Source organism: Hibiscus syriacus, unplaced genomic scaffold (assembly GCF_006381635.1).
Source record: "Hibiscus syriacus cultivar Baekdansim isolate YM2019G1 unplaced genomic scaffold, ASM638163v2 tig00110419_pilon, whole genome shotgun sequence".
Classification (NCBI taxonomy): domain Eukaryota; kingdom Viridiplantae; phylum Streptophyta; class Magnoliopsida; order Malvales; family Malvaceae; genus Hibiscus; species Hibiscus syriacus.
In genome coordinates this window covers 1,442,824-1,467,804 of record NW_024062731.1, presented here as the reverse complement: position 1 = coordinate 1,467,804, position 24,981 = coordinate 1,442,824, and the positions used below count along the sequence as shown (strand labels likewise).

General features: G+C 34.2%; 1 protein-coding gene and 1 long non-coding RNA gene across 2 annotated transcripts; both read right to left on the bottom strand.

Moving 5' to 3' along the window:
* Nucleotides 1-256: 256 nt before the first annotated feature.
* LOC120124564 (26S proteasome regulatory subunit 4 homolog B-like) lies at nucleotides 257-823 on the bottom strand. Its single transcript, XM_039143208.1, has 3 exons — nucleotides 804-823; nucleotides 507-651; nucleotides 257-430 (listed from the first exon to the last, which is right to left on the bottom strand). The coding sequence occupies exons 1-3, from the start codon at nucleotides 821-823 to the stop codon at nucleotides 257-259; spliced, it is 339 nt and encodes a 112-aa protein (XP_038999139.1).
* A 728-nt stretch (nucleotides 824-1,551) lies between these two features.
* LOC120124583 lies at nucleotides 1,552-17,599 on the bottom strand. Its single transcript, XR_005516284.1, has 4 exons — nucleotides 17,589-17,599; nucleotides 16,508-16,510; nucleotides 1,950-2,007; nucleotides 1,552-1,721 (listed from the first exon to the last, which is right to left on the bottom strand). It is a non-coding gene; the product is annotated as an uncharacterized LOC120124583 (long non-coding RNA).
* Between the last annotated feature and the right edge of the window lie 7,382 nt (nucleotides 17,600-24,981).

Genomic DNA, 24,981 nt, shown 5'->3' with positions numbered 1-24,981 from the left:
AAAATGGAACAACATTCACAAAGAGAAAAATTAACAAGATTCCAGAAAAAATTGAAGAAGCAAATATTCAACCCACAAGCATAATAATATTTTCTTAGAAGCACAAAAAATTCCAATCTTCTTTAACAGAAGCAATTCCAAACGTTACAACCACAAATTTAAATAACATTCACAAAATCAGTAACTTGTACATGGTGCAATATTAATGAGAAATATTCGAAATGTATTTCTACCAAGGCCTGACAGTTTCACTAACTTACCTCTTAGTACAAACTGCATCAATTTCATCAATGAAGACAATTGAAGGGGAAATATCATCAGCAACTCTGAAGAGTTCCCTAACTAATTTTGGGCCATCTCCCAAGTACTTCTGAATTAATTCACTTCCAACAACACGTAAGAAAATCGCTGATGTAGAATTAGCCACTGCCTGGAATAATGTAAGTGACAAAACAAGCTCAGGTATATTTTATAAAGCAGAAAAAACCTGATCAACCATGTGATACCAGTTTAAACAAGGACTCATGGAAAAGGTAAACGGAGATAGCAAACAGAGATAAACGGAGATAGAAAACCTCGGCTCGTGCTAGGATGAAACGAGATAGTTGTTGAAGTCTAGGAACTGAGAGTAGTGCTGAAGCTGTTGCCAATCTGAGATTTATCAGCCAAAGAAGATGGCAAAAACAAAACATTAATTTGTTGAGACCACAAATGGATAAGATCAGACGTATTTAGGAAGAAAACTTCTAAAATAATAACAACCAAATCAACCGGAATCATGCCTATCTAAAACCTTAGTTTACTGCAAGTAATGTGTGTCCATGGACTAGTAAGAACAAGATTCGTTTCCCCTCTAATTTATTACAGAACCAGATAACTCAAGATTTAAAAAACAAGTCAACATCTAAAATGTATCAGCATCTGTTGTAATGTTTAAGCTATTTTGCATGCCACTGATGCAAGATAAGGATTGTCTTAGTTATAGGAAAAACAGGAGGTTACATATCTCTCCTGTAAATTGCACAATTGTATACTTGTTGTCGATTCCATAAGTTCCTTCAAATACCTAACCAAAGTGCCCCGTAAGTAGAGTATACTATGAAGAAACAGATCCTCTATTAATGAAATCACTGCATCAAACCTTGCACCATAATATAAGCCTCAAATATTTCATGGTGAAGAAGTTGGCATTATTCCTTTTGGCATGAACACATAACATGAATTCATAGTTATAAAGGAATGCTAAAGAAACTAAGAAGGAAATTACCTAAACAACAACATTTTCCCCATCAACTTCTAGGACTTGACCACGTCTAGTAGTTTCATCCCCTAAACAAATATTAATTATTTCTTGAAACTTAGGGCCCTGTAAAAAGCATGAACCCCCAAATGAAGAAAAGTTGAAATCAAAACTATAAAAGATTGACAACAGTACCAGCTATGTTTCTTGGAATCGGATGTAAGTGTCTGATACAAGTATGTATTCGACATGAGTATGTTTATTTTTCTAAATTTCCCATGTACTTTAAGGGTTCTGAAAGGGTCATGTCAACATTCCTATGTCTATATATGCTTTGGATACAGGTACCAAACCCAGATACTTCACGAAGTGAAGATTCAAAGCAACATAGGTTACTAGATAATGAGTGAGAGAAACAGAACTTGCCTTCACTTTATCAAGGATTACCAATGGCCCATCAACTCCGAAATAGTTCTATGTTCTACAATTAACTCAAGAAAATAAAGATGGTTATTAGTGATAACACTTCTTTCATGCAACAGATCCCTTCTTATTGAAACACAGGTGGCAGTTTAACCAAAGTGTTATCAATAATTTCTCTTTTGTTATTAAACGGAATATTCAAATCATATAGGAAACATTAATTTTAACATAAGTAAATCGAGTTGCTTATAATGATCGTGCAGCTGATATAAAGCAAGAAAGTTACCCATGCAAATTTCTAGTGTTCCATCCTCCATCTTATTATTGTTTTCTGCCATACCCATCTACACCAGAAGGAGAAAGAGATTTAATTATTGGGAGAAAATAAAATAAATAAGTAAACAAAATATGATTAAAACAAAAGACGAGATTTCCAGTCTCAACCACTCCAGAAAATTATCTAGAAACTTGAAAATTAGTTAGACATGTCAGGCTTCATTCTCTCCACCACTTTTTGATTATTTAAAACACACCGTTAATCTTCGTACAATCTACCAATATATATTAATCACGTCATTGTAAAATCACAAAACCAAAGTTGTGTTCAGAATAGATAGTTAAATTCTGCCTCGCCTAACTAAATTAAAAAAGCTAAGTGACAGATCATTGAACTTGAATGGTTAGAAATGGTTCAGATTATAGTTAAAATTTAAAGTTAAAGTTCTTTTTTATTCATCTTCCTTCAATTTCTCATTGGCCAAATCGAATCCCAGAACCAGGCAACATTTCTAACAAAGAAACTTAAATAATAAAATACTTCTTATATTAAGAATCGATCAAAAACAAATAAATGAAAATTTTTTAAATATATCAAAAAAGATAAATGTAAAATCAGTAGGACGAACGAATCGAGTAGAACTGGATACCGTAAAATCGGATTAAATGAATAAAACTGCAATTAATTGGTGGGAACTTACCTCTGTGAGTGTGTTCAGATTAAATGAATAAAACTGCAATTAATTGATGAGAACTTACCTTTGTGTGGGCAAATTATTTTAGATAATGGTATTGGGGAAAAAATTCGTGAAATAATGGTTCGGAAGAATTATTTCAGTATGGTATTTAAAAATTGGAATTTGGGATCAACATGAAGCTATAGCCGAATGTAAACCTAAGGCGGAAACTGAACTTAGGTTTGTTAAGAACTGGAATTTCAGATTGAGAGCAATTGGGATTATGAAGCAAATTGAATTTCAATACCAAGAGAAATGGGATTGTAAATACGGGAAGCAAATTGGGATTATGCAGCAAATTGATTGTGTTGATCCAAGAATAAGATAAAAGAGTGTGCTTACCTTTTTGTGATTGAAACGGGGGCTTCCTTGCTTTGCGAATTAATCGAAATAGGGAACCCTTTTTGTGTTAGAACGGTTACCGATTTGGTTTTCAATGGCTCCATGGCTATCAGATGAGGATGGGAGCTTTGCTCCAAGACTAACGGTGAGGGAAATTTCTTGTTATTAATGACTGAAACAAAGAGAAAGAAATTGAAAATTTCTAAAGAGAAATGCTTCGATGGGAATGAAAAAATAGGTGAAATATGAAAAATGAAAAAGGTTAAAAGGGGGTCGGGATTTAAAAATTGTAAATTTGCAGCGTTAACGTACAAGTCTTTAGCGGCGTTTGTATATAAACGCCACTAAAGGACGAGTCTATTACAAACGCCACTAAAATACAAGTCTTTAGCGGCGTTTGTAAACACAAACGCCATTAAAGTACGAGTCTTTAGCGGCGTTTGTATAAAAATGCCACTAAAGTACGAGTCTGTAGAGGCGTTTGTATAAAAATGCCACTAAAGTACGAGTCTATATCGACGTTTGTATAAAAACGCCACTAAAGTACGAGTCTATAGCGGCGTTTGTCTAAAAACGCCACTAAAGTACGAGTCTATAGTAGCGTTTGTCTAAAAACGCCACTAAAGTATAGTCTTTAGCGGCGGTTTTATACAAACTCCACTAAAGTACATTCTTTGGCGGCGTTTTTTATACAAATGCCGCTAATGTACAATCTTTAGGTAGAATTACTAATGTTTTAGGTAATTTTCTACCGGTTTTGTTATTATTTTAGCCGTATATTAAGGGTGTCGCACTGTAGAACTCCCCCTCCAGCCCCAGACCCAAAAAAATAATTTCACATATAATAAAAAATGATAATGATTTATTTGGTCACCGATTTAATATTTTAATTTTGTTTTGGTCATCAAACTATTATTTTTTTCAAAATCATATTTAACCTTACATTTTTTGCTCTCCCGATTCCATTGCTTGCCTTTACTAGACCGACCCGCTTCGCATACCTGGCTTTGGGTGAATTTCCCAGCAAAGATTTTTGCATTCACAAGGACTCGAGTTCGAGTCATTGCTTAGCAATATCAATATACTTACCACTTGAACCAACCCATGTTCTTTGTTTCTTCTTTTATTATCCACCGTTAGAAAATTAACGATGATGTTGATGTGATATTTTTAAATTATTTTTTTACTTTTCATTTAATTATTCTTTTATTATTTTTGACACGATGAAAAATATTAAAATCTAACATTTATCCTCTTAAAAGAGGATCATGCTTGTTTTGTGTGAGTAATTTGGTGTTTAATAAAATTTCTTATAATTTTCTATTTAAAATTTAATGTATTTATTAGATAACTAAGTGTATCATTTTATTATTCTTTTATTATTCTTGATAAGATGAAGAAGGTTAAATCTAACATGTACCTCTTTAAAAAAGGACCATGCTTGTTTTGTGTGAGCAATTTGATGTTTAATAAAATTTCTTATTATTTTCTATTTAAAATTTCATGTATTTATTAGATAATTTAATAAATATAATAAAAAATCAATTTACAAGCAAATTTATTTAGTTTTGTTTGTTCTTATTATTCAATTTTTTTATACTTGTTATTAGGGTTTAATTTGTATATTTGCTCCAGACCACTATAATTTCATAAATGGGCCGAATGACTTGGCAATTGTGCGTCATGATGTTGCTGACGTAGTTTTCTCACCAAAACGATGTCGTTTGAACACAATTATTTGATGCTCAATAAACATAAAACGACGTCGTTTTGTTTGAAAAAAATATTAAAATATTGTGATTGAGTGGATTTGAACCCTCAACCTAAGAAAATAGATCTTAATGCTTAACCATTAAAGTATTTTAACTTTTTTTCCAATTAAATTTTTAAAAATCTAAAATTCCAGTTAAGATTAATTCTAAAATTTTAATTACCGTAAGTACTAAACCTAAAATTTCCAATTGTATTTTCTCTCTTCTTCTTCAACGGAACACATTTTCTCTAACCCAAAATTTCATAATAATCCTTGTTCTTCTTGATTTGCTTCATGATTTGCTCTTCGGTGTACGTATCTGCGGCAGTCGTCGGTGAGGAGGAGGAAGAAGCAGTCGAGCCAGACGGTGGGTTCTTCCGACGAATTAAGGGTCTATCAGACGACTTGGATTGAGAAGAATCAGGAGGAGGTTCCAGGTCGAACGATCATTGGATTTCGCTTCAGAAGCTGCTGATAAGAAATTATCGATGGAAAGTGATAGATCAAGCGGACGAGCTTTGGTGAGGAATTTGAGGGCACGGGCTCCATCTCCGACGTCCAATGCATCTTTGTCGATTTTCAAGCATTTCAAGGCATCATCTTGTTACCATCAATGTTCAAATTAAAAGAATAAAATTTCAAGGGATGGCTATTGAACCGAAGGTGAAAAAATGGGTATGCACTTTGCAGATGAATATGCAGAAGAAGTGAGAAAAATATAATTGAAGAATTTAGGTTTAATCCCAAAGTTATTAAAAAATTTAGAATTAATCTTAACTGCAATTTAGGTATAGGGTCAAATCCCTTCAACCACAATATTTCAATAATTTTTTTAAAGCAAAATGATATCGATTTGGGTTTGTTGAGCATAAAAAAAGTTATATCGAAACGACGTCGTTTTGGTGAAGTATCCACGTCAATAATGTCACGGCACGAAACTGTCATGTCATCGTGTCGTTAAATTATTAACGGCAAAGTGGTATAATCACAGTTAAAAGTAAACGTTAATACTAAAATCGATAAAATTGAAACGTAAGTGGTATAAACTAATCAACGATAAAAGATTTGTAGTATTTGAAGTTGTCGTAACCGGTTTTCGTCCGGGCACAAAAATTTTAAATTTGGCGGGAAAATTTATGTGAATAAATGGTTTTGAAAATAATTTGGGAATCGCCATCGGCCTTTTGGGTCAGGTAGGTCGAATACCTAAAAATTATTTTTTAAAAGAGTTTTAAGAAAACACCAATTAAAAAATGAACTGATCTGCGTTTATAACCAAAAATTCGTTCTTTTTAATAATAAAAAGGGATTCGTGGTCGATTACGTTTAGGGAAGGATTAGCACCCCTACAACGCCCAAAATTGGTACTTTTTAATTATAAATTGTCTCTATTATTAAAAATATTAAAAATTCCAAAATATATTTAATTTATAATCCTATTATTTCAAAATTATAAAAAAAATATTTAAAAATATCTGAAAAGGGCTTCTAGGTGCCTTAAGACAGCTCTTTTCTTTGATATTGATAAATGTTAATTTAAATTAAATAATATTTTAAAAAAATTAATTATTAAATTTTAAAATACCAGAATAGGGCATCCAGTTGTATTAAGACTGTCATTTTCTTCGATATTGAAAAATAAATATTAAAATAATTTATTGTAAAAATTAATTTTTATTTATTATATATATATTTATGAATACATAAAAATATTTAAAAATATAAACAAGTAAAATTAAAATAATAAAAATACAACTAGAACGATATATTTAAAAGCAGTAAAATAAATGAAAACATTTAAAATAAATGACTAAATTATAGTAAAAGTAAAATTAAAAACCTAATTCATAATTAATCAAAATTATAGGGATTAAACATGCTATTTCTTTATTTTATTTATTTAGTGACTAAAATAAAATTATCTAAAATTCGGATATTAGAATAAAATAAATTAAAAATATAAACTATGGATTAAAATATTATTTATTAAAATTAAGGGATTAATTCTATTATTTATCCTAAATATATTATTTTAATATAAAGGACTAAAATAAATGAAATTAAAATTAAAGATCTGAATTAAAAGTATTATAAATTTGATTTAGTGACTAGAATGTAAAGTTTACAAGTTGGAATGGCTTCGGACGGGGTTTAACTATTATTTAATTACACATAGTCCTTCCCGAAACGACGTCGTTCGGGAAGGCCTATTTAAGGTCCAAAACGGCTAAGGTCCAAAATTTTTTTTCTCTCGCTTCTCTCTAAATAGAGAGGGCCAGACGCCGGCCTCCGTCTGCCGTGTGTTCGTCCGCTGCCAGCCACCGCCGCCGGCCACCACCTCTGGTGGCCGGAAATTTTTTTTTTATACTAAAACATAGATCGGACCGTCCTAATGACGGTCCCGATGACTTTTTCCTTTAAACGGCTCCCGATCGGAGCAAATCTAAGAAAATACCTTCGATTTTTCGAAGGTTTTGGTGAGGTCCGGTGGTCGGGGCTTCCTCGTAAGTTTTCTTTTTCTTTTTTTTCTTTCTTTTTTCTGTTTCTTTGCTGCTGAGATCGTTGGTAGTAGTAGTTTTTTTTAGTATCTTGTTTCTCTGTTTTTCTCCGTTTTGTCTGTTGGACGTGGCAGAGTGGACGGCGAGAGCAGCTGCGGCGGCCGCGTGGCCCTAGGGTATCATACCCTAGGGTTTGCTGCTGGAACCATCTGGACCGTTGGATCTTGCCAATCCAACGTAGCAAGCTGAGGCGGCTGGGAAGATGAAAACCCTAATCTGTTAGGGTTTGTGATGGCCATTTGTAATTGGGTCGATTGATTGGGCTTGTATATTTTTTATTATTTATATATGTATTTAATATATTTAAATAATAATAATAATAATGATAATAATAATAATAATAATAATTATAATTATAATTATAATTATAATAATAATAATAATAATAATAAATCAATATGGGTAAAAAATTAGTATATTCAGCTGCCCCTCTTTGCTCATTCTTGTGTTAATAAGAATGGGCAAAGATGAAAGATAATAAATTTTTTATCCATTTGGCTTCACTTGATCAATGGAGATGTTGAATAAATTCTCTTCTTTCAAATGAGTTCTTCTCATTATGAACTTTTCGCTGGGGATGATGTTGACCTCTTTCTTTCTGTGATAGAGTCATTCAAAAGGTTGAATAAGCTCTTGATGAGTTTCTTCTCATTATGAACTTTCTCTAGAAAGGCTGATGCTAATCTATCCTTCTGTGATAGAATATGCAAAAAGTTGAACTTCTTCTTATTATGAACTTCTTCTTCCTTCTTCAGATGAGTTCTTCTCATTATGAACTTCTCTGGAAAAGATAATCCATCAATTGATGAATTCAGGTAAAAGGTTGAACAAATTTCTTCTCATTATGAACTTCTTCTTCCTTCTTCAGATGAGTTCTTCTCATTATGAACTTTCTCTGGAAAAGATGATCCATCAAATGATGGATTTGAGCAAAAGGTTGAACAAATTCTTCTCATTATGAACTTCTTCTTCCTTCTTCAGATGAGTTCTCTTATTATGAACTTTCTCTGGAAAGATGATCCATCAAATGATGGATTTGAGCAAAAGGTTGAACAATTTCTCATTATGAACTTCTTCTTCCTTCTTCAGATGAGTTCTTCTCATTATGAACTCTACCTGGCAATGTTGATCCATCAAATGATGAATTCAAACAAAAAGTTGAACAAGTTCTTCTCATTATGAACTTCTTATTCCTTCTTCAGATGAGTTCTTCTTATGAACTTTCTGGAAATGTCAATCCATCAAATGATAGATTTGAATCTTTGCTAAAATCTTTGAATTCCTGTTAAAATTCAACATGGATAAAAATGAATGAAAATGCACCTATTTTTGCAAACACCTAAAATATGATGCATGATGTTAAATTATTTGATTTCAGATTGGTGAATTGAGTATTTCTTCAATTGTAAAAACCCAATAGATCTTTCTTCTTCAAATCAGAGTATCTATCATCTTTGACAAATGTAGATGTAGATATAATGTCACAAAACCTCTTGAATAAAACTCAATAGTATAGGCTCTTGAAAAGCTTGCATTCAGGCAAACATGTTGATTCTGATAACAACTCATCTGATTATGAAGTGACCTTTTCAGATGTTTCACAGATATCGATAGTTCTTTAATATCGAGAATCTTGAATTCTGTTCTGATGAGGAGAATAAACTGTTATACTTGACAAAAATGGGATTCTCAGAGGCTGAAACTTTAATAGCTATGGAGATATGTGGTCCAGATTCATCAATTGCAGAATTGGCAAATTTTATATGTACTGCTCAAATGGCTAAAGCTGCTGAACATTTCTTCCGGTAAAGATGGAAGCCATTATGCAATGATCCCAGTTATAAGCAAGGCGAAACTTGGCTATGATTTGTGGAAAAGGAAGAAGCAGAGGAGCTTTAAAAGAAGCTTTTTATGAAGATGATCATGCAGTTCATCTTTAATTCCAATGATTGGTTCTGTAGTTCCTACCAAACCAGATCAATAACTCAAAGATCACTTCCAGAAGATGCTATGAGCAATTCATCTTTTAAATCCATGATTGGTTTTGCCAAACCAGATCAGATAACTCAAAGAACACTTTCAGAAGATGCTATGAGCAAATTCATCTTCTAAATTCAATGATTGGTTTTACCAAACCAGATCAGATAACTCAAAGAACACTTCCAGAAGATGCTATGAGCACATTCATCTTTCAAATTCAATGACTGGTTTTACCAAACCAGATTAGATAACTCAAAGAACACTTCCAGAAGATGCTATGAGCAAATTCATCTTCTAAATTCAATGATTGGTTCTGCCAAACCAGATCAGATAACTCAAAGAACACTTCCAGAAGATGCTATGAGCAAATTCATCTTCTAAATTCATGATGGTTCTGCCAAACCAGATCAGATAACTCAAAGAACACTTCCAGAAGCTCTATGAGCAAATTCATCTTCTAAATTCAATGATTGGTTCTGCCAAACCAGATCAGATAACTCAAGAACACTTCCAGAAGATGCGATGAGCAAATTCATCTTCTAAATTCAATGATTGGTTCTGCCAACCAGATCAGATAACTCAAAGAACACTTCCAGAAGATGCTATGAGCAATTCATCTTCCAAATTCAATGATTGGTTCTGCCAAACCAGATCAGATAACTCAAAGAACACTTCCAGAAATGCTATGAGCACAATCATCTTCCAAATTCAATGATTGGTTCTGCCAAAACCAGATCAGATAACTCAAAGAACACTTCCAGAAGATGCTATGAGCAAATTCATCTTCTAAATTCAATGATTGGTTCTGCCAAACCAGATCAGATAACTCAAAGAAAACTTCCAGAAGATGCTATGAGCACATTGCTTTATTCCAGTTAAGGTTTGGACTGGGATATCACAGTACTTATTAGATGTAAAGCCATAATTTGTAGATTCGAAACATTTTCATGCTACTACACTGACAGGGCTATATTCATAATTCTGCCAATTAAGAACATATTTTCTCTTTATTCTGCTTCCTCCATGTGCTGATGTTTTTCCATTGACAAAGAATGATGGCCTTCTGGAATCCAAGAACAAAGTTGAACTGTTTATAAACATGTACAGGAGTGTCAAAATTGACAGAAATGATCTGTAAGGTTCTTGAAGCCTATGACAATGAGTCACCTTCGAGTGTCCAGAAGTATGTTCTTAATGAGTGCTGAAATGGAATCTAGTATGGTTGGCAGGAATAAAGTTGCTCCACTTGAACCTGATGAGGTGGAAATACTTAAACATGTACAGGAAGTGCCAAATTGACAGAAAGGATCTGTAAGGTTCTTGAACTATGACAATGAGCCCTTCGAGTGTCCAGAAGTATGTTCTTAATGAGTGCTGAAATGGAATCTAGTATGGGTTGGAAGGAAAAAGTTGCTCCACTTGAACCTGATGAGGTGGAAATGCTTCTAGGTTTCCTTAAAAACCATACAAAGGATCTGTATAGAGACATGTTTCCCAGTGATATCAATGTCTTGTTTCTTTTGCTGGAATCAGTGCTGCAAAGATCGCTTCTACTGTCTTAGTATCTTTGAAAACAGATGTGCAAGAACTGAATGGTGATCGTTGGAGCAATTGATGAGTAGATTTGGATTCGACCTTGTTGTCGGTAGCATCCCGTGTAACAATCTTATGTTCATGGCTTTAAGATGGTGATTTGCTTACTTTTATTCCATGTATTAAAAGTATTACATAAAGTGATATTCAGAAATCTTTAATTATTTCAAAATTATGTTAATTCATAAAAGAATAAATTGAATTTTCGAAAATAAATTGAATCTCAAATAAATTGAACTTGAAATAGATAGAATTGTATTCAAAGTTATGGCAAGCATAAGAATGATAAAAATTCAAATGTCTCAACAAATTATAGCATAAGTATTTCTAAATTAATCAAGTTGACACAATTTAGAGAAATGATGTAAGCTTTGTCTGGAAGATCTCAAACGTTGTCGAAATGCTTGTAGATGTGAAGTTCTCCCAAACTGTCAAAATCTTAGGAGTTCAATTGCCAGATGCCTAATATCAACCTGCATTTGAGCCACCTTTTCAGGTTTTCAACTCAAATCCTTCCTTGGTTACAAGATGCCCTTTGCGGGTTTTCACCTTGACCCCCCTTTTTTTTCTCTTTTTTTCTTTTTTTTCTTTTTTTTTCTTTTTTTTCCCTTCAAGCATAATATTTCTTGACAGAATCCGAATTTATTGGATTTCTCAGAATTTTTCCATCCATTTCTGCCAAGATCAATGCTCCTCCGGAAAAGGCCTTTTTTACAACGTATGGCCCTTCCCAATTAGGCATCCATTTCCACGGAAATCTTTATGTATGGCAAGATCTTTTTTAATACTAGATCACCCTCTTGGAACTCTCTTGGATGTACTTTTTTGTCATGAGACTTCATCATCCGTTTTTGATACATCTGTCCATGGCAAATAGCTTTCAATCTTTTCTCCTCAACAAGGTTCAATTGATCAAATCTTGCTTGGATCCATTCAGATTCATCCAATTTTATTTCTCTCAATATTCTAAGCGATGGAATCTCAACTTCAATTGGTAAGACTGCTTCCATCCCATATACTAAAGAAAAAGGCGTTGCCCCAGTAGATGTTCGAACAGTAGTTCGGTATGCATATAGAGCAAAATGTAACTTTTCGTGCCAATCTTTGTAAGTTTCAGTGGTCTTTGCAATGATTCTCTTGATGTTCTTATTTGCTGCTTCAACTGCCCCATTCATTTTTGGACGATATGCCACTGAGTTTGCATGTTTGATCTTAAACTGTGCACAAAGCTCGGTCATCATTTTGTTGTTCAGGTTCAGAGCATTATCTGTAATGATCCTTTCTGGTAGGCCATACCGGCAAACTATCTCTTTCTTTATGAATTTGCAGACTATGGACCTCTTAATATTGGTATATGAAGTAGCTTCAACCCATCTGGTAAAATAATCAATTGCCACAAGGATGAAACAATGTCCATTCGATGCTTTTGGTGTGATTGCACCAATAACATCTATTCCCCACATAGAAAATGGTCAGGGTGCTGTCATTACATGTAAAGGAGATGGGGGTACATGAATCTTGTCTACATATATCTGGAATTTATGACATTTCCTTGCATAATCAATGCAATCTGTGTACATGGTAGCCCAATAGTATCCATATCTCATTATTTTTCTGGCCATGGAAAGACCATTTGCATGTGTTCCACATATTCCACTGTGTACTTCTTCAATGATGCTTCGAGCTTCGCTGGTATTTAAACATCTCAATAGCATTTGATCATTGCTTCTTCTATACATAATCTCTCCATCAAGAAAATATCCAGCAGCCATTCTTCTCAAGGTTCTTTTATCAATTTCCGATGCATTTGGTGGATAACTTTGATTTTTGATATATTGCAGAATATCATGATACCATGGTTTACCATCTACCTCTTCTTCCACACTATAACAATGTGCAGGAATTTCATATACTTGCATTTTGATTGGCATCATATCAACTTTCTTAGTTGCTTGAAACATAGCAGCTAATGTAGCCAAAGCATCTGCCATTTGATTTTCTTCTCGAGGGAGATAATTGAAGGTAACTCTCTCAAATTCTTTCACTAATTCGAGGGTAAAATTTTGGTATTCCAATAATTTGGGGTCTTTTGTTTCCCATTCTCCTCGTAATTGATACACCACTAAAGATGAATCTCCATATATTTTGAGACATTTGATTTTTCTTTCTATAGCTGCTTTCAATCCCATGGCACAAGCTTCGTATTCCGCCATATTATTGGTGCAAAAGAACTCCAGTCTACTTGTAAAGGGATAATAAACATTTTCGGGAGAAATTAACACTGCCCCGATTCCTCGTCCCAAAGCATTGGATGCTCCGTCAAAGTAAAGCTTCCAAGTTGCAATGCATCATTTGTTTGACTTCTTCATTCATGGATATGCACAACAAATCTTCATCGGGAAAATTGAAGTTCAAAGGCTGATAATCATTTGATACACGACTGGCCAGAAAATCAGCTATTACACTTCCTTTTATTGCTTTTTGGTTGACATATACAATATCAAACTCAGATAATAACATCTGCCATCTAGCCATTCTGCCTGTCAAAGCTGGTGATTCCATTAAGAATTTCAAAGGATCAAGTTTTGATATCAACCAAGTAGTATGGTATAACATATATTGTCTGAGTCTTCGAGTAGTCCACACCAAAGCACAACATAATTTTTGTATTGGTGGATATCGAATTTCACAATCGGTAAATTTCTTACTCAGATAATAAATAGCTTTTTCTTTTCTTCCAGATTCATCATGCTGTCCTAGTACACATCCCATCGAATTTTTGAAGACCGTCAAGTAGAGAATTAATGGTCTATCAGGCATTGGTGATACTAAAATGGGGGCATTGGATAAATATTTCTTAATAATATCCAAAGTTTCTTGACATTCTTCATTCCAGACTTCAGGATTGTTCTTTCGAAGTAATTTGAACACTGGATCACATTTGTCAGTTAATTGAGAAATGAACCGAGATATATAATTTAATCTTCCCAAAAGCCTCGAACTTCTTTTTTTGTATTGGGTGGTGGAAGATCTTGAATTGCTTTTACTTTATCTGGATCAATCTCGATTCCTTTTTTGCTGACCACAAATCCCAAAAGTTTTCCGGAAGTTACCCCAAAAGTGCATTTAGCAGGGTTGAGCTTTAATTGATACTTCCTCAATCTCTGGAAAAGCTTTCTCAGATTTTGAATATGTTCTTCTTCAGTTCGGGATTTGGCAATCATGTCATCCACGTATACTTCAATCTCTCTGTGCATCATGTCATGAAACAAAGTTACCATGGCTCTTTGATACGTTGCCCCTGCATTTTTCAATCCAAATGGCATCACTTTATAACAGAATGTGCCCCACATGGTTACAAATGTTATTTTTTCCATGTCTTCAAGATTCATTTTTATCTGATTATATCCTGAAAAGCCATCCATAAATGAAAACCATGCATGTCCTGCAGTATTGTCCACCAATGTGTCTATGTGGGGTAATGGAAAACTATCTTTCGGACTAGCTCTGTTGAGATCTCTGTAATCCACACACATTCGAACTTTTCCATTTTTCTTTGGTACGGGAACAATGTTGGCTACCCATTCGGGGTATTTAGATGCCTGGAGGAAACCTGCATTGATCTGTTTCATCACTTCCTCTTTGATCTGCAACAACATTTCTGGTCTCATTCGTCTGAGCTTTTGTTGGACCGGTTTATATTCTGGATTGATTGGAAGCTTGTGTATCACTATATCTGTGCTTAAACCAGGCATATCTTGATAAGACCAGGCAAAGATATCTTTGAACTCTTGAAGGAGATTTATCAATTCTTGTTTTATCTGGATTGTCAGAGTAGTACCAATTTTCACCTCTTTCATTTCTTCATCTGTTCCCAAATTCACAGTCTCAATCTCTTCTTTGTGGGGTAGAATTTGTTTGTCTTCTTTTTCTACCAATCTTAATAGTTCAGTAGGAACATCACATTCCAGTTCATCCTCACATCCATTGATTTCTTCCAGACATATAGGTTGCTCTAAATTTATCTCTTGATTAAATTAGGAATAAAATTGCTATTAACACGGTGACACCTGCAAATTTAAGTCGGACATATTTCCGAAAGAATATAGTAAATTTATGAAATAAATCAATGTATAAATGTAAGAAAATGTAAAGAATGATTGCCATCTGAACATTTTAAAGAAAATTTCTTATATTTAACATAATTTCTTTTACAAGATAACAAAAAGTTTTCATATTTTTGAGCTAAACATAAAGATTAGTTCTGAATATTACTCTGCGTTAATATTAAAAACTATAGGAAGATCTTCAGTGGTCCAATTGTTGAGTGTTTCTCCAGGAAAACATGGGCGAATCCTATCCAAGTATTTGCCAGTTTTGTTGTCATTCATGATCATGTTGATAAATAATCTATTCATAGCTTCTTCAACTATGTATTGATCTTTCGTCAACTTTTCTTCTTTAAAGGCTTCAACAAGCTGCTGTTCTACATTAATTGTTCCCCCTGATCTGAATGTGGTCTTCAACTGTGGAAAAACATGTGTTCCCAAATGATTTCTTTCCCTTTCAACCTTGCCTTTCTGTCTTCACATCTTCTTTTCATCTCTTTGTTCTTTTGCTGAAAATTAGGCTTAAACCCAAGCCCAAAACGATCTTTCTTCATCTTTATACTAATAGGAACTGAAATCCCTTGAAGATTCTTTCCTAACCCTTTCCCAGCCTTAGCGCCGATGCCTAAAGTTTGTTGTACCGTCATCTTGGTGCAATCAGACAATTTGGGATATGGAATTTTGCTTCCTTCTGCAATAAAGGTTGCATTTACAAATTCAAGAGCTTGGAAAGAGCATTCAAGAGCATCATCATTGGTGTCGATATATGGAACATCACTTGTTACCGACGCAATGATTTCTTCTTCAGCACCGACGCATATTAGTTGTCCATCAACAACAAATTTCAATTTCTGATGTAATGAAGAAGGAACGACTCCTGCTGAATGAATCCATGGCCTCCCTAATAGACAATTATATGTAGGGTGGATGTCCATCACCACAAAGTCAATACTGTACACGACTGGTCCAATTAACAACGGTATTTCCATTTTCCCAAGCACCTCTTTTTGAGTACCATCAAATGCTCGCACTACATTCTGATAACTCTTCATGTGTGATTGATCCAGAGGCATTCTTTGAAGTGTGACTAGAGGCATCAAGTTGAGAGCGGACCCATTGTCAATCAATACTCCTGGCAACACATGACCATGACAATGTGTCGTGATGTTCAAAGCTTTTACTGACCCCATTCCGCCTTCTGGTATTTCATCATCCGTGAACGTTATGTAATTGTCAGCGGCTATATATCCCATAATTCTATCAAGTTTATTGAGGGATATATCTTCAGGGATAAATGTTTGATTGAGAATTTTCATCAAAGCATTTCTATGTGCTTCTGAATTCATCAATAGATCAAGAATAGAAATTCTCGCTTGTTGTTTGTGTAGTTGTTCAACCACACTATATTCACTATGTTTCATGAATTTCAAAAATTCTTGATCTTGTTTTTCTGTCACATGCTCATTGAATGCTGGAGGGGATTCATCATCAAATACCTTCTGAGGTATTGCCATGGTTTTTCCTTTTGCTTTCACTTGTTCTGAAGCATTAGATGTTTCGGGAGAGTAACATCTCCCATTTCTTGTAAAGAAACCGACTTCGCTTATTGCTTCAGACGTCGATGTTGTACCCAAACTCTGTATTTTCTCTTCTGTTTTTTCTAGAGAAACAGATCCTCCTACCATTGAAACATTGGTAGTATAATTCCAAGGTACCCTACGGGTATCTTTGTATGGAAATGGTAGAGGAGTGGTGATAACTACTTTCGGCTTTATTGGTGCAGGAATCGCCGTAGATGATTTCACATTAATGATCACATGATCATTTATTCTTTGACTAGGTTTAGAATCCTCTGATGAGCAAACATCATCTTCTTTTTTCCCTGGTTCTTCTTCAAAGAATTCTATTTCTCTGTTGTTCATCAATTTTTGCACCAAATCTCTAAACTCAGGACATAGTTGAATTTTATGCCCTTTCTCCTGATGATATTCACAATAATTCTTGCCTTCATTCTGCTTTGGCCTGAATTGTTGTGGAATTATACCGGCTAAAGAGAGTTGTTGGAATATCCAAACAAACGGAGATTTAATTTCAGAAATGTCAGTTTTTGCTTTCTTTCTGTTCTCTTCCTGAATTGCATTCACGTTTTTGTCTCCATGATTTGGCAATGGATGATTTGATGCAGATGGTGTATTGAATTCCAATTTCCCAGTGTTGATCAAATTTTGAACCACCCTTTTGAATGCCAAACAGTTTTCAATAGAATGACCCGTGATTCCTTCATGGTAAACACAGTGTGCCTTTGTATCATACCAAGGAGGGAATGGTGGTTGCATGGGAACCAAAGGATAGGGTCGTATGACATCTGCTTTTAACAGTGAATCATAGATCTCAGCATATGGTACTGGTAAAGGTGTAAAAGACAACCTTTCATTTTCCTTTTGAGATCCTCTGGAATCTGCTCGATTAGTGTTTGTTTCCTCTTTCTTAACCCTTGGCTGGGTTATTGTAATACTTTTCGATGAATCCTTGTTGTAAGAATTTGCATTGTTGACTTCATTCTCTTTTTTCCGGTACATAGGTCTTTTGGAACTAGACCCCTCGTTTGATTCAATTTTGCCACTTTTCAAGACATTTTCAATGAGTTCTCCAGAAATGACTAAATCTGCAAAATTTCTGGTTGCATTCCCCATTAAATGATTTAAATAAGGAGCCTTCAAGGTATGAACAAATATTATTGTAGCCTTTTTTTCTGACAAAGGTGGTTGAACTTGGGCTGCCGTGTCACGCCATCTCTGGGCATACTGTCTGAATGTTTCATTATTTTTTTTCTCCAAGTTTTGGAGAGTCCATCTATCAGGAACCATGTCTGTTACGTGGCGGTACTGCTCTAAAAATGCTTTAGCCAGATCTTTCCAAGATCTAATGTTGGCTTTGGTCAATTGAGTATACCATTTTAAAGCCGGTCCTGTCAAACTATCCTGAAAGCAGTGAATTAATAATTTCTCGTCTTTCACATATCCTGCCATTCTGCGACAAAACATAGTAATGTGGGATGAAGGGCATGTAGTACCATCATATTTATCAAATTCGGGAGCCTTGAACTTGATGGGAAGGATTAGGTCTGGAACCAAACTCAACTCACTAGCGTCAAACCCATAAAATGATTCAGTTATTTCCACGGATTTCATTCGTTCTTCTAAGCTCTTGATCTGTCTGGTCAATTCTTCATTTACTTTTTGTTTCTCATTTAGCTCATTCAAATCTGGGATTAAATGCTCAGTATTAAAATCCCCTATTTTCACATCTGATATAAGCGGATTTTTACTTGAAGATGCAGGATCCACTTATTGATTTTCCTGTGGTTTGGCTTCTTGAAATGCTGATGTACGAGCATTGATTTGTATAGGTGTAGTACCAGAATGATAAATTGGTTCTGGTGGAAAACCTAGAGGATACATAGGTTCTTGGTCGAAAGATACAGTATTTTCAGGCATATTTCCAATGATAGCCTGTCTTTTAAACATGTCCTCTATTTTCTACATCATGCTGTCTTGTGAATTTGCGATATTGTCTTCAATTTTTTCCAGCTTCATCCTCATTTCTGCTTGTTCTTTATTATGCTGTTCCTCAATACGTTGTATTTTATCCTCCATAATTCTCTTAGTAGCTTGTCTAGTACCGTAGTGATGTTGTATTTCTCTTTTGGCCAGAATAACTGCGATTGAAAAATCTTTTGATATTATTTTTTCCAAATTTTAATTAATGAATTTTATCTTGATAATAAAAATTATACATAAAGAAAATCATGAAATGAATAATGAATGTATGCAAAATGCATGTATGCAAAAAGGTATTGATCCCAAAAAGTTAACTGTCATAGAACAACTTTCATCGGCATACAAAAGTTTCTTTATAATAGTTCATAACTACAGATAAGGCATAGCTTTCCTATTGAGCTCTATAATTTCTTTCATTAACCATGACACCTTCTTTCCGCACTTAGAAACTGGATCAACGTGATGCTCAATTATTTTGGCTTCAACAGCTAGTTCCCCAACATATCTAGCAACTTCGCTCATTTGTACCATGGCCTCGAACACCATATTACTTCTTTCTTCACTTCTTTCAACATAGAAATCAGTTGACTTTTGCCATTGTTCATTCGTTCCTTCAAGAGTTTGCTCTAACTCAGTGATTCTGACTTGACAATTGTGCAGAATTTTTCAAGATCTCTAATGCGTCTTCGCAGTGAAGCACTTTCCTCATTACTTTCTTTGAGATCATTAGGTCCTAGATGAACCTTTTCTTGAAACAATGATTCTTCAAGTTGCAAAATATAAGCATTAAACTCTGCATTTTTGTTTCTAGATTGATCCAGATCTTCTTCAAGTTTTGTTCGTGCTTCTTGAGTTCTTTGATTAAGCTTCTGGATTTGAACATCCTTGTTTCTGCATCTTTGCATCCAATTGCTAGCCACTTCCTGCTCTACCTCAAGTCTGGTGTTGAAATTTTTTCTTTCTAACTCCCATTTTTCTTTTTCGATATTGTATTCTTCCATCTTTTGGCCTCTGACTTCTAGTTCAGCAATCAGTTGGTTCATTTCAGATTCAAATCCCTTGAACATGATATTTTTCTCACCTTCAAATTTATCAAAGATGTCATTCTTCATTTCTTCTAAATCTTTGGCTCGATCCCTTTCTCTTTGCATTTCATTCATGATCTCGCGGTGTTCAGCCTTGCTTTTTATAATTCGCTCTCTTTTGTCAACCTCAAAATCTTCCATTTTTTGCTTTCCTTTCTCAAGGCTTTTGAGTAGACGGCTATTCTTTCCTTTCAGATCTTCAACTCGTCTTTTCTCGATGTTCAATTCTCTGGTCATCTGTATTGTTGCTTGGCTTGATCCTGATGCTTTCCGGGATTTATATAACTCCTGGTAATTTTTATGTAATGCTCTGAATTCATCATCAACTTTTTCTTTATCTTTTCTCAACATTGCACATTGTGATGAATGAAAGTCAATGTCAACCCCCAACATAGCTTTATCTTGTCTCATTTGCTCTAATTCTTTCGACCAGCCTTCTCTTTCTGCTTCAAACTCAGCTCTCAGGATTTCAATCTCTGATGGAACCACCTTAATGCGATCTTCCATAGAGATATCCTCTTTTTGATCTGGTAGAGGAATATTTTCATTTTTCCTGACAGATCTCCATTCTTCATAATCAGGAGTTAGCATTTCTTTTGCTGCTTTAGCTCGGATACAAAAAGTTGTTTTCCAAGCTGTAACGGCTTCCATGATATTTCTTTTATAATTTTTGCTATGGAATGCAAACTCAGATGACTGTAATCCAGCAGTGACAGGTACAAATTGACGACCTTCATACTGTCTTATGACCAGAAGTGGTGCATATCCAATTCCTCCCCATAATCCGAGTAGCATTATCCAGTTGTAATCTCCACATTTGTAAAAGAATTCCCTTTGTATTTACCACAGGGCTCGCCAAACAACGTCATTGCTTTGCAGATTTCGAAAGGCATTAATCCACATATCTTTCTTAATTTCTTTCGGCCATTCCTGCTCTAGAAATTCTTTTAATGGTGAGTAATCCGTATTAAAACGTCGGTATGAAACCTTTTCTGTCCTCCAGAAATGACTACGGATCCAAACATATAACAACTGGGTACACCCTGAGAATCGTCCACCTCCTAGCCTTCTACAAGCATTTAACGATCTGAAGGTCTCTGCTAGGATTGCAGAAACAGGATTAATCTTTTTCGGTAGCTGTTCAAACAAATCTACCACTGCAGCTTCAACATATCCAACACTTTTGGGAAGATGACCATACCATACATACCCAGAGCAAATAAATCGAATTGTACTTTAATATCTGGATGACTCTGAATAAGTTCTTTAATGTTGGTCCAAGCAATGCCTTCACTTTCGCCTTTTTGTTTTGTACGGGATGCCACCCATTCTTCTCGTACCCCGGCAATCTTTGCTAATTTAACTCGAAAGGGTTGAGTTTTAATTGACTTGGAATAGATTCGATTTTCCAAAGCCCCTTCGATATGTAGCAAAGTTGTGTACTCTTCAATAGTAGGGACCAAGTCCTCTTTATTGAGAGTGAAGCAATTGTACCCTGGATTCCAGAATTGAATTAGGGCTCTGAGTAATTCATCATCAACTTCGACATAGAGCAAATATGGGATGTCTCCGTAAGTCTGATAAAACTGCAATTTTTTATTTGAATCCCAACTTTCCCAAATACTTCGCAAATCTTGCATATCATTTCTTTTTAGCGAAACTGGAGCATAACTGGTTAAGTCAGATACATAATCATCCTGCAGACTGTCTCCTTCTTGTCTTTGTAAGTCCTCAGCCCACTGTCTTACTTCTGAGTTTAGAATTACTTGATTTGAACACTTTTTATCCATAGATGAAGGCTTTCCAATGAGACAATTAACACTAGGATCAATTCCTTTTATCCTGTATGATGCTATGCAAACAGAAAAAATAAAAAAAAACACAAAAAGAAATGAATTAGTTTACATAAAAAATTTAATAATAACATTTACCTAAATATTTTATTTAAACATGTTTTTTCTAAATTTAAATAATTTAAATATACATGTAATTTAATCAGTAAAGAAAATAAATAAATAAGAAAGTTAGAATTCATTTCTCCTGTGTGTACACCTATTTTGGACAAAATTTTGGCATGACTTCGGATCGGAAGAGTTTCTAGGGTTTATTATATGCAGGGTTTCAGATCTAAGAATAAAGGTACCCGAATTGTCCTTGTTAGTGCCCCCTTGGGTTGCTAACCCTCAACCCTAGTCCATTACAGACTAAAGTGGATCGAGTTCAATTCGAGGGGATACATTTCTCTATGCCTGACACGGAGAATAAATTCTCACGAAGACATAGAGCATATGAACCCCGAAAGTTACTTGCTAGGTCTGACACGGAGAATAAATTCTCACGAAGACGTCGCTTTCACTCCCACTTAAAAGGGACAACTCAATTATAGAGCTTTATGTGATGCAATGCAAGTGTTGTGTGTGAGGAGAAATGTTCATACCTCTGACAGAAAAATAAATAATGAAATAAAATACTTACAAATAAAATGAAATATTAATAATATATATAAATACTATAAAAATAATATGTATATATATAAAAAAATTATAAATTAAATATATGAAATTTTAATTTATAATTAATAGAGACAATTTATAATTGATTTTTAAAAGTTTAACCAGTCCCCAGCGGAGTCGCCAAGCTGTCGTAACCGGTTTTCGTCCGGGCACGAAAATTTTAAATTTGGCGGGAAAATTTATGTGAATAAATGGTTTTGAAAATAATTTGGGAGTCGCCATCGTCCTTTTGGGTCAGGTAGGTCGAATACCTAAAAATTATTTTTTAAAAGAGTTTTAAGAAAACACCAATTAAAAAATGAACTGGTCTGCGTTTATAACCAAAAATTCGTTCTTTTTAATAATAAAAAGGGATTCGTGGTCGATTACGTTTAGGGAAGGATTAGCACCCCTACAACGTCCAAAATTGGTACTTTTTAATTATAAATTGTCTCTATTATTAAAAATATTAAAAATTTCAAAATATATTTAATTTATAATCCTATTATTTCAAAATTATAAAAAAAATATTTAAAAATATCTGAAAAGGGCTTCTAGGTGCCTTAAGACAGCTCTTTTCTTTGATATTGATAAATGTTAATTTAAATTAAATAATATTTTAAAAAATTAATTATTAAATTTTAAAATACCAGAATATGACATCCAGTTGTATTAAGACTGTCCTTCTTCTTGATATTAAAAAAAATATTTATTTTAAATTAATTTTTATTTATTATATATATTTATGAATACATAAAAATATTTAAAAATATAAACAAGTAAAATTAAAATAATAAAAATACAAATAGAACGATATATTTAAAAGCAGTAAAATAAATGAAAACATTTAAAATAAATGACTAAATTATAGTAAAAGTAAAATTAAAAACCTAATTCATAATTAATCAAAATTATAGGGATTAAACATGCTATTTCTTTATTTTATTTATTTAGTGACTAAAATAAAATTATCTAAAATTCGGATATTAGAATAAAATAAATTAAAAATATAAACTAGGGATTAAAATATTATTTATTAAAATTAAGGGATTAATTCTGTTATTTATCCTAAATATATTATTTTAATATAAAGGACTAAAATAAATGAAATTAAAATTAAGGATCTGAATTAAAAGTATTATAAATTTGATTTAGTGACTAGAATGTAAAGTTTACAAGTTGGAATGGCTTCGGACGGGGTTTAACTATTATTTAATTACACGCATAGTCCTTCCCGAAACGACGTCGTTCGGGAAGGCCTATTTAAGGTCCAAAACGGCTGGCCCGAAGGGCCAGCCTTCATTTGTCCTTCTCCTCTCTCTCTCTTCTCTGATAAAATTTTTTTTTCTCTCGCTTCTCTCTAAAATAGAGAGAGGCCAGACGGCCGGCCTCCGTCTGCCGGTGTTCGTCCGCCGCCAGCCACCGCCGCCGGCCACCGCCTTTGGTGGCCGAAATTTTTTTATTATACTAAAACATAGATCGGACCGTCCTAATGACGGTCCCGATGACTTTTTCCTTTAAACGGCTCTCGATCGGAGCAAATCTAAGAAATATACCTTCGGTTTTTCGAAGGTTTTGGTGAGGTCCGGTGGTCGGGGCTTCCTCGGTAAGTTTCTCTTCTTTCTTTTTCTTTTCTTTCTTTTCTGTTTCTTTGCTGCTGAGATCGTTGGTAGTAGTTTTTTTTAGTATCTTGTTTCTCTGTTTTTCTCTCCGTTTTTGTCTCTCTGTCTCCGTGTATTTTCTGTCTCTCTTTGTCTCTGTCCCTGTGTATTTTCTTTGCAGGTTGGGTGATGGCTTTATAGCCATCACCGGTGCTCATCTCGGACCGGTCTGAAGGATAGAGTTCGGTGAGTCACCGGACTTCCAGTGGTTACTCACCATTTGGGAAATACGTGTGCGGCTACGGCCGACCTTCTGGTGCCTTCGGTTGGGACGTGGCAGCGGTGGAGACGGCGAGAGCAGCTGCGGCGGCCGCGTGGCCCTAGGGTATCATACCCTAGGGTTTGCTGCTGGAACCATCTGGACCGTTGGATCTTGCCAGATCCAACGGTAGCAAGCTGAGGCAGCTGGGAAGATGGAAACCCTAATCTGTTAGGGTTTGTGATGGGCCATTTGTAATTGGGCCGGTTGATTGGGCTTGTATATTTTTTATTATTATTTATATATGTATTTAATATATTTAATAATAATAATAATAATAATAATGATAATAATAATAATAATAATAATAATTATAATAATAATAATAATAATAATAATAATAAATCAATATGGGTAAAAAATTAGTATCTTCAGAAGTAGTTTACCCTCAAGAAACATATGAAAAGAAAATAAACATAAAATACTTATTTAGTCTAAATAAAAAAAGTAACCCTAATCTAAACCATTAACGACATATACTACATTGACATTATAAAACGTTAAAATTATCTATCCAAGAGAACAAATTCTCTTTGGAACCATCAGAAAACGAGTTATGAAATATAATCATTTTCCTCACCTAATTAACCCAAATGAGGTGTGTCACATATGCGGTTGTCTCCAATTCTAACTTGAGTACAACTAAGTTGAAAGAAAACTCCAACACAAAAATTTACTAAGAATCCTGTGGGCTGTGGATTAGATTTCCATTTTTATCTCATTAACCGTATCTTTAAAAAAGCAGATATTACATTCAATATCTTTCAATCACATATGACTCACTACTCACTCTTGTCCCTTATTAAGACTATTTTAATCTTCAGTTGAATTCTCAACCACTAAAACCATGCATACATGTCTCTATCTTCGTACTCAACACATCATGCATGGATGTATGTTTTGCTACATAAAA

Coding starts and splice junctions, on each gene's coding strand:
- LOC120124564 (XM_039143208.1), bottom strand. CDS start 823: ATGGACACACATTACTTGCA. Junction 652..803: donor ATGGACACACATTACTTGCA/GTAAACTAAGGT, acceptor GATAAATCTCAG/ATTGGCAACAGCTTCAGCAC. Junction 431..506: donor ATGAGTCCTTGTTTAAACTG/GTATCACATGGT, acceptor ACATTATTCCAG/GCAGTGGCTAATTCTACATC.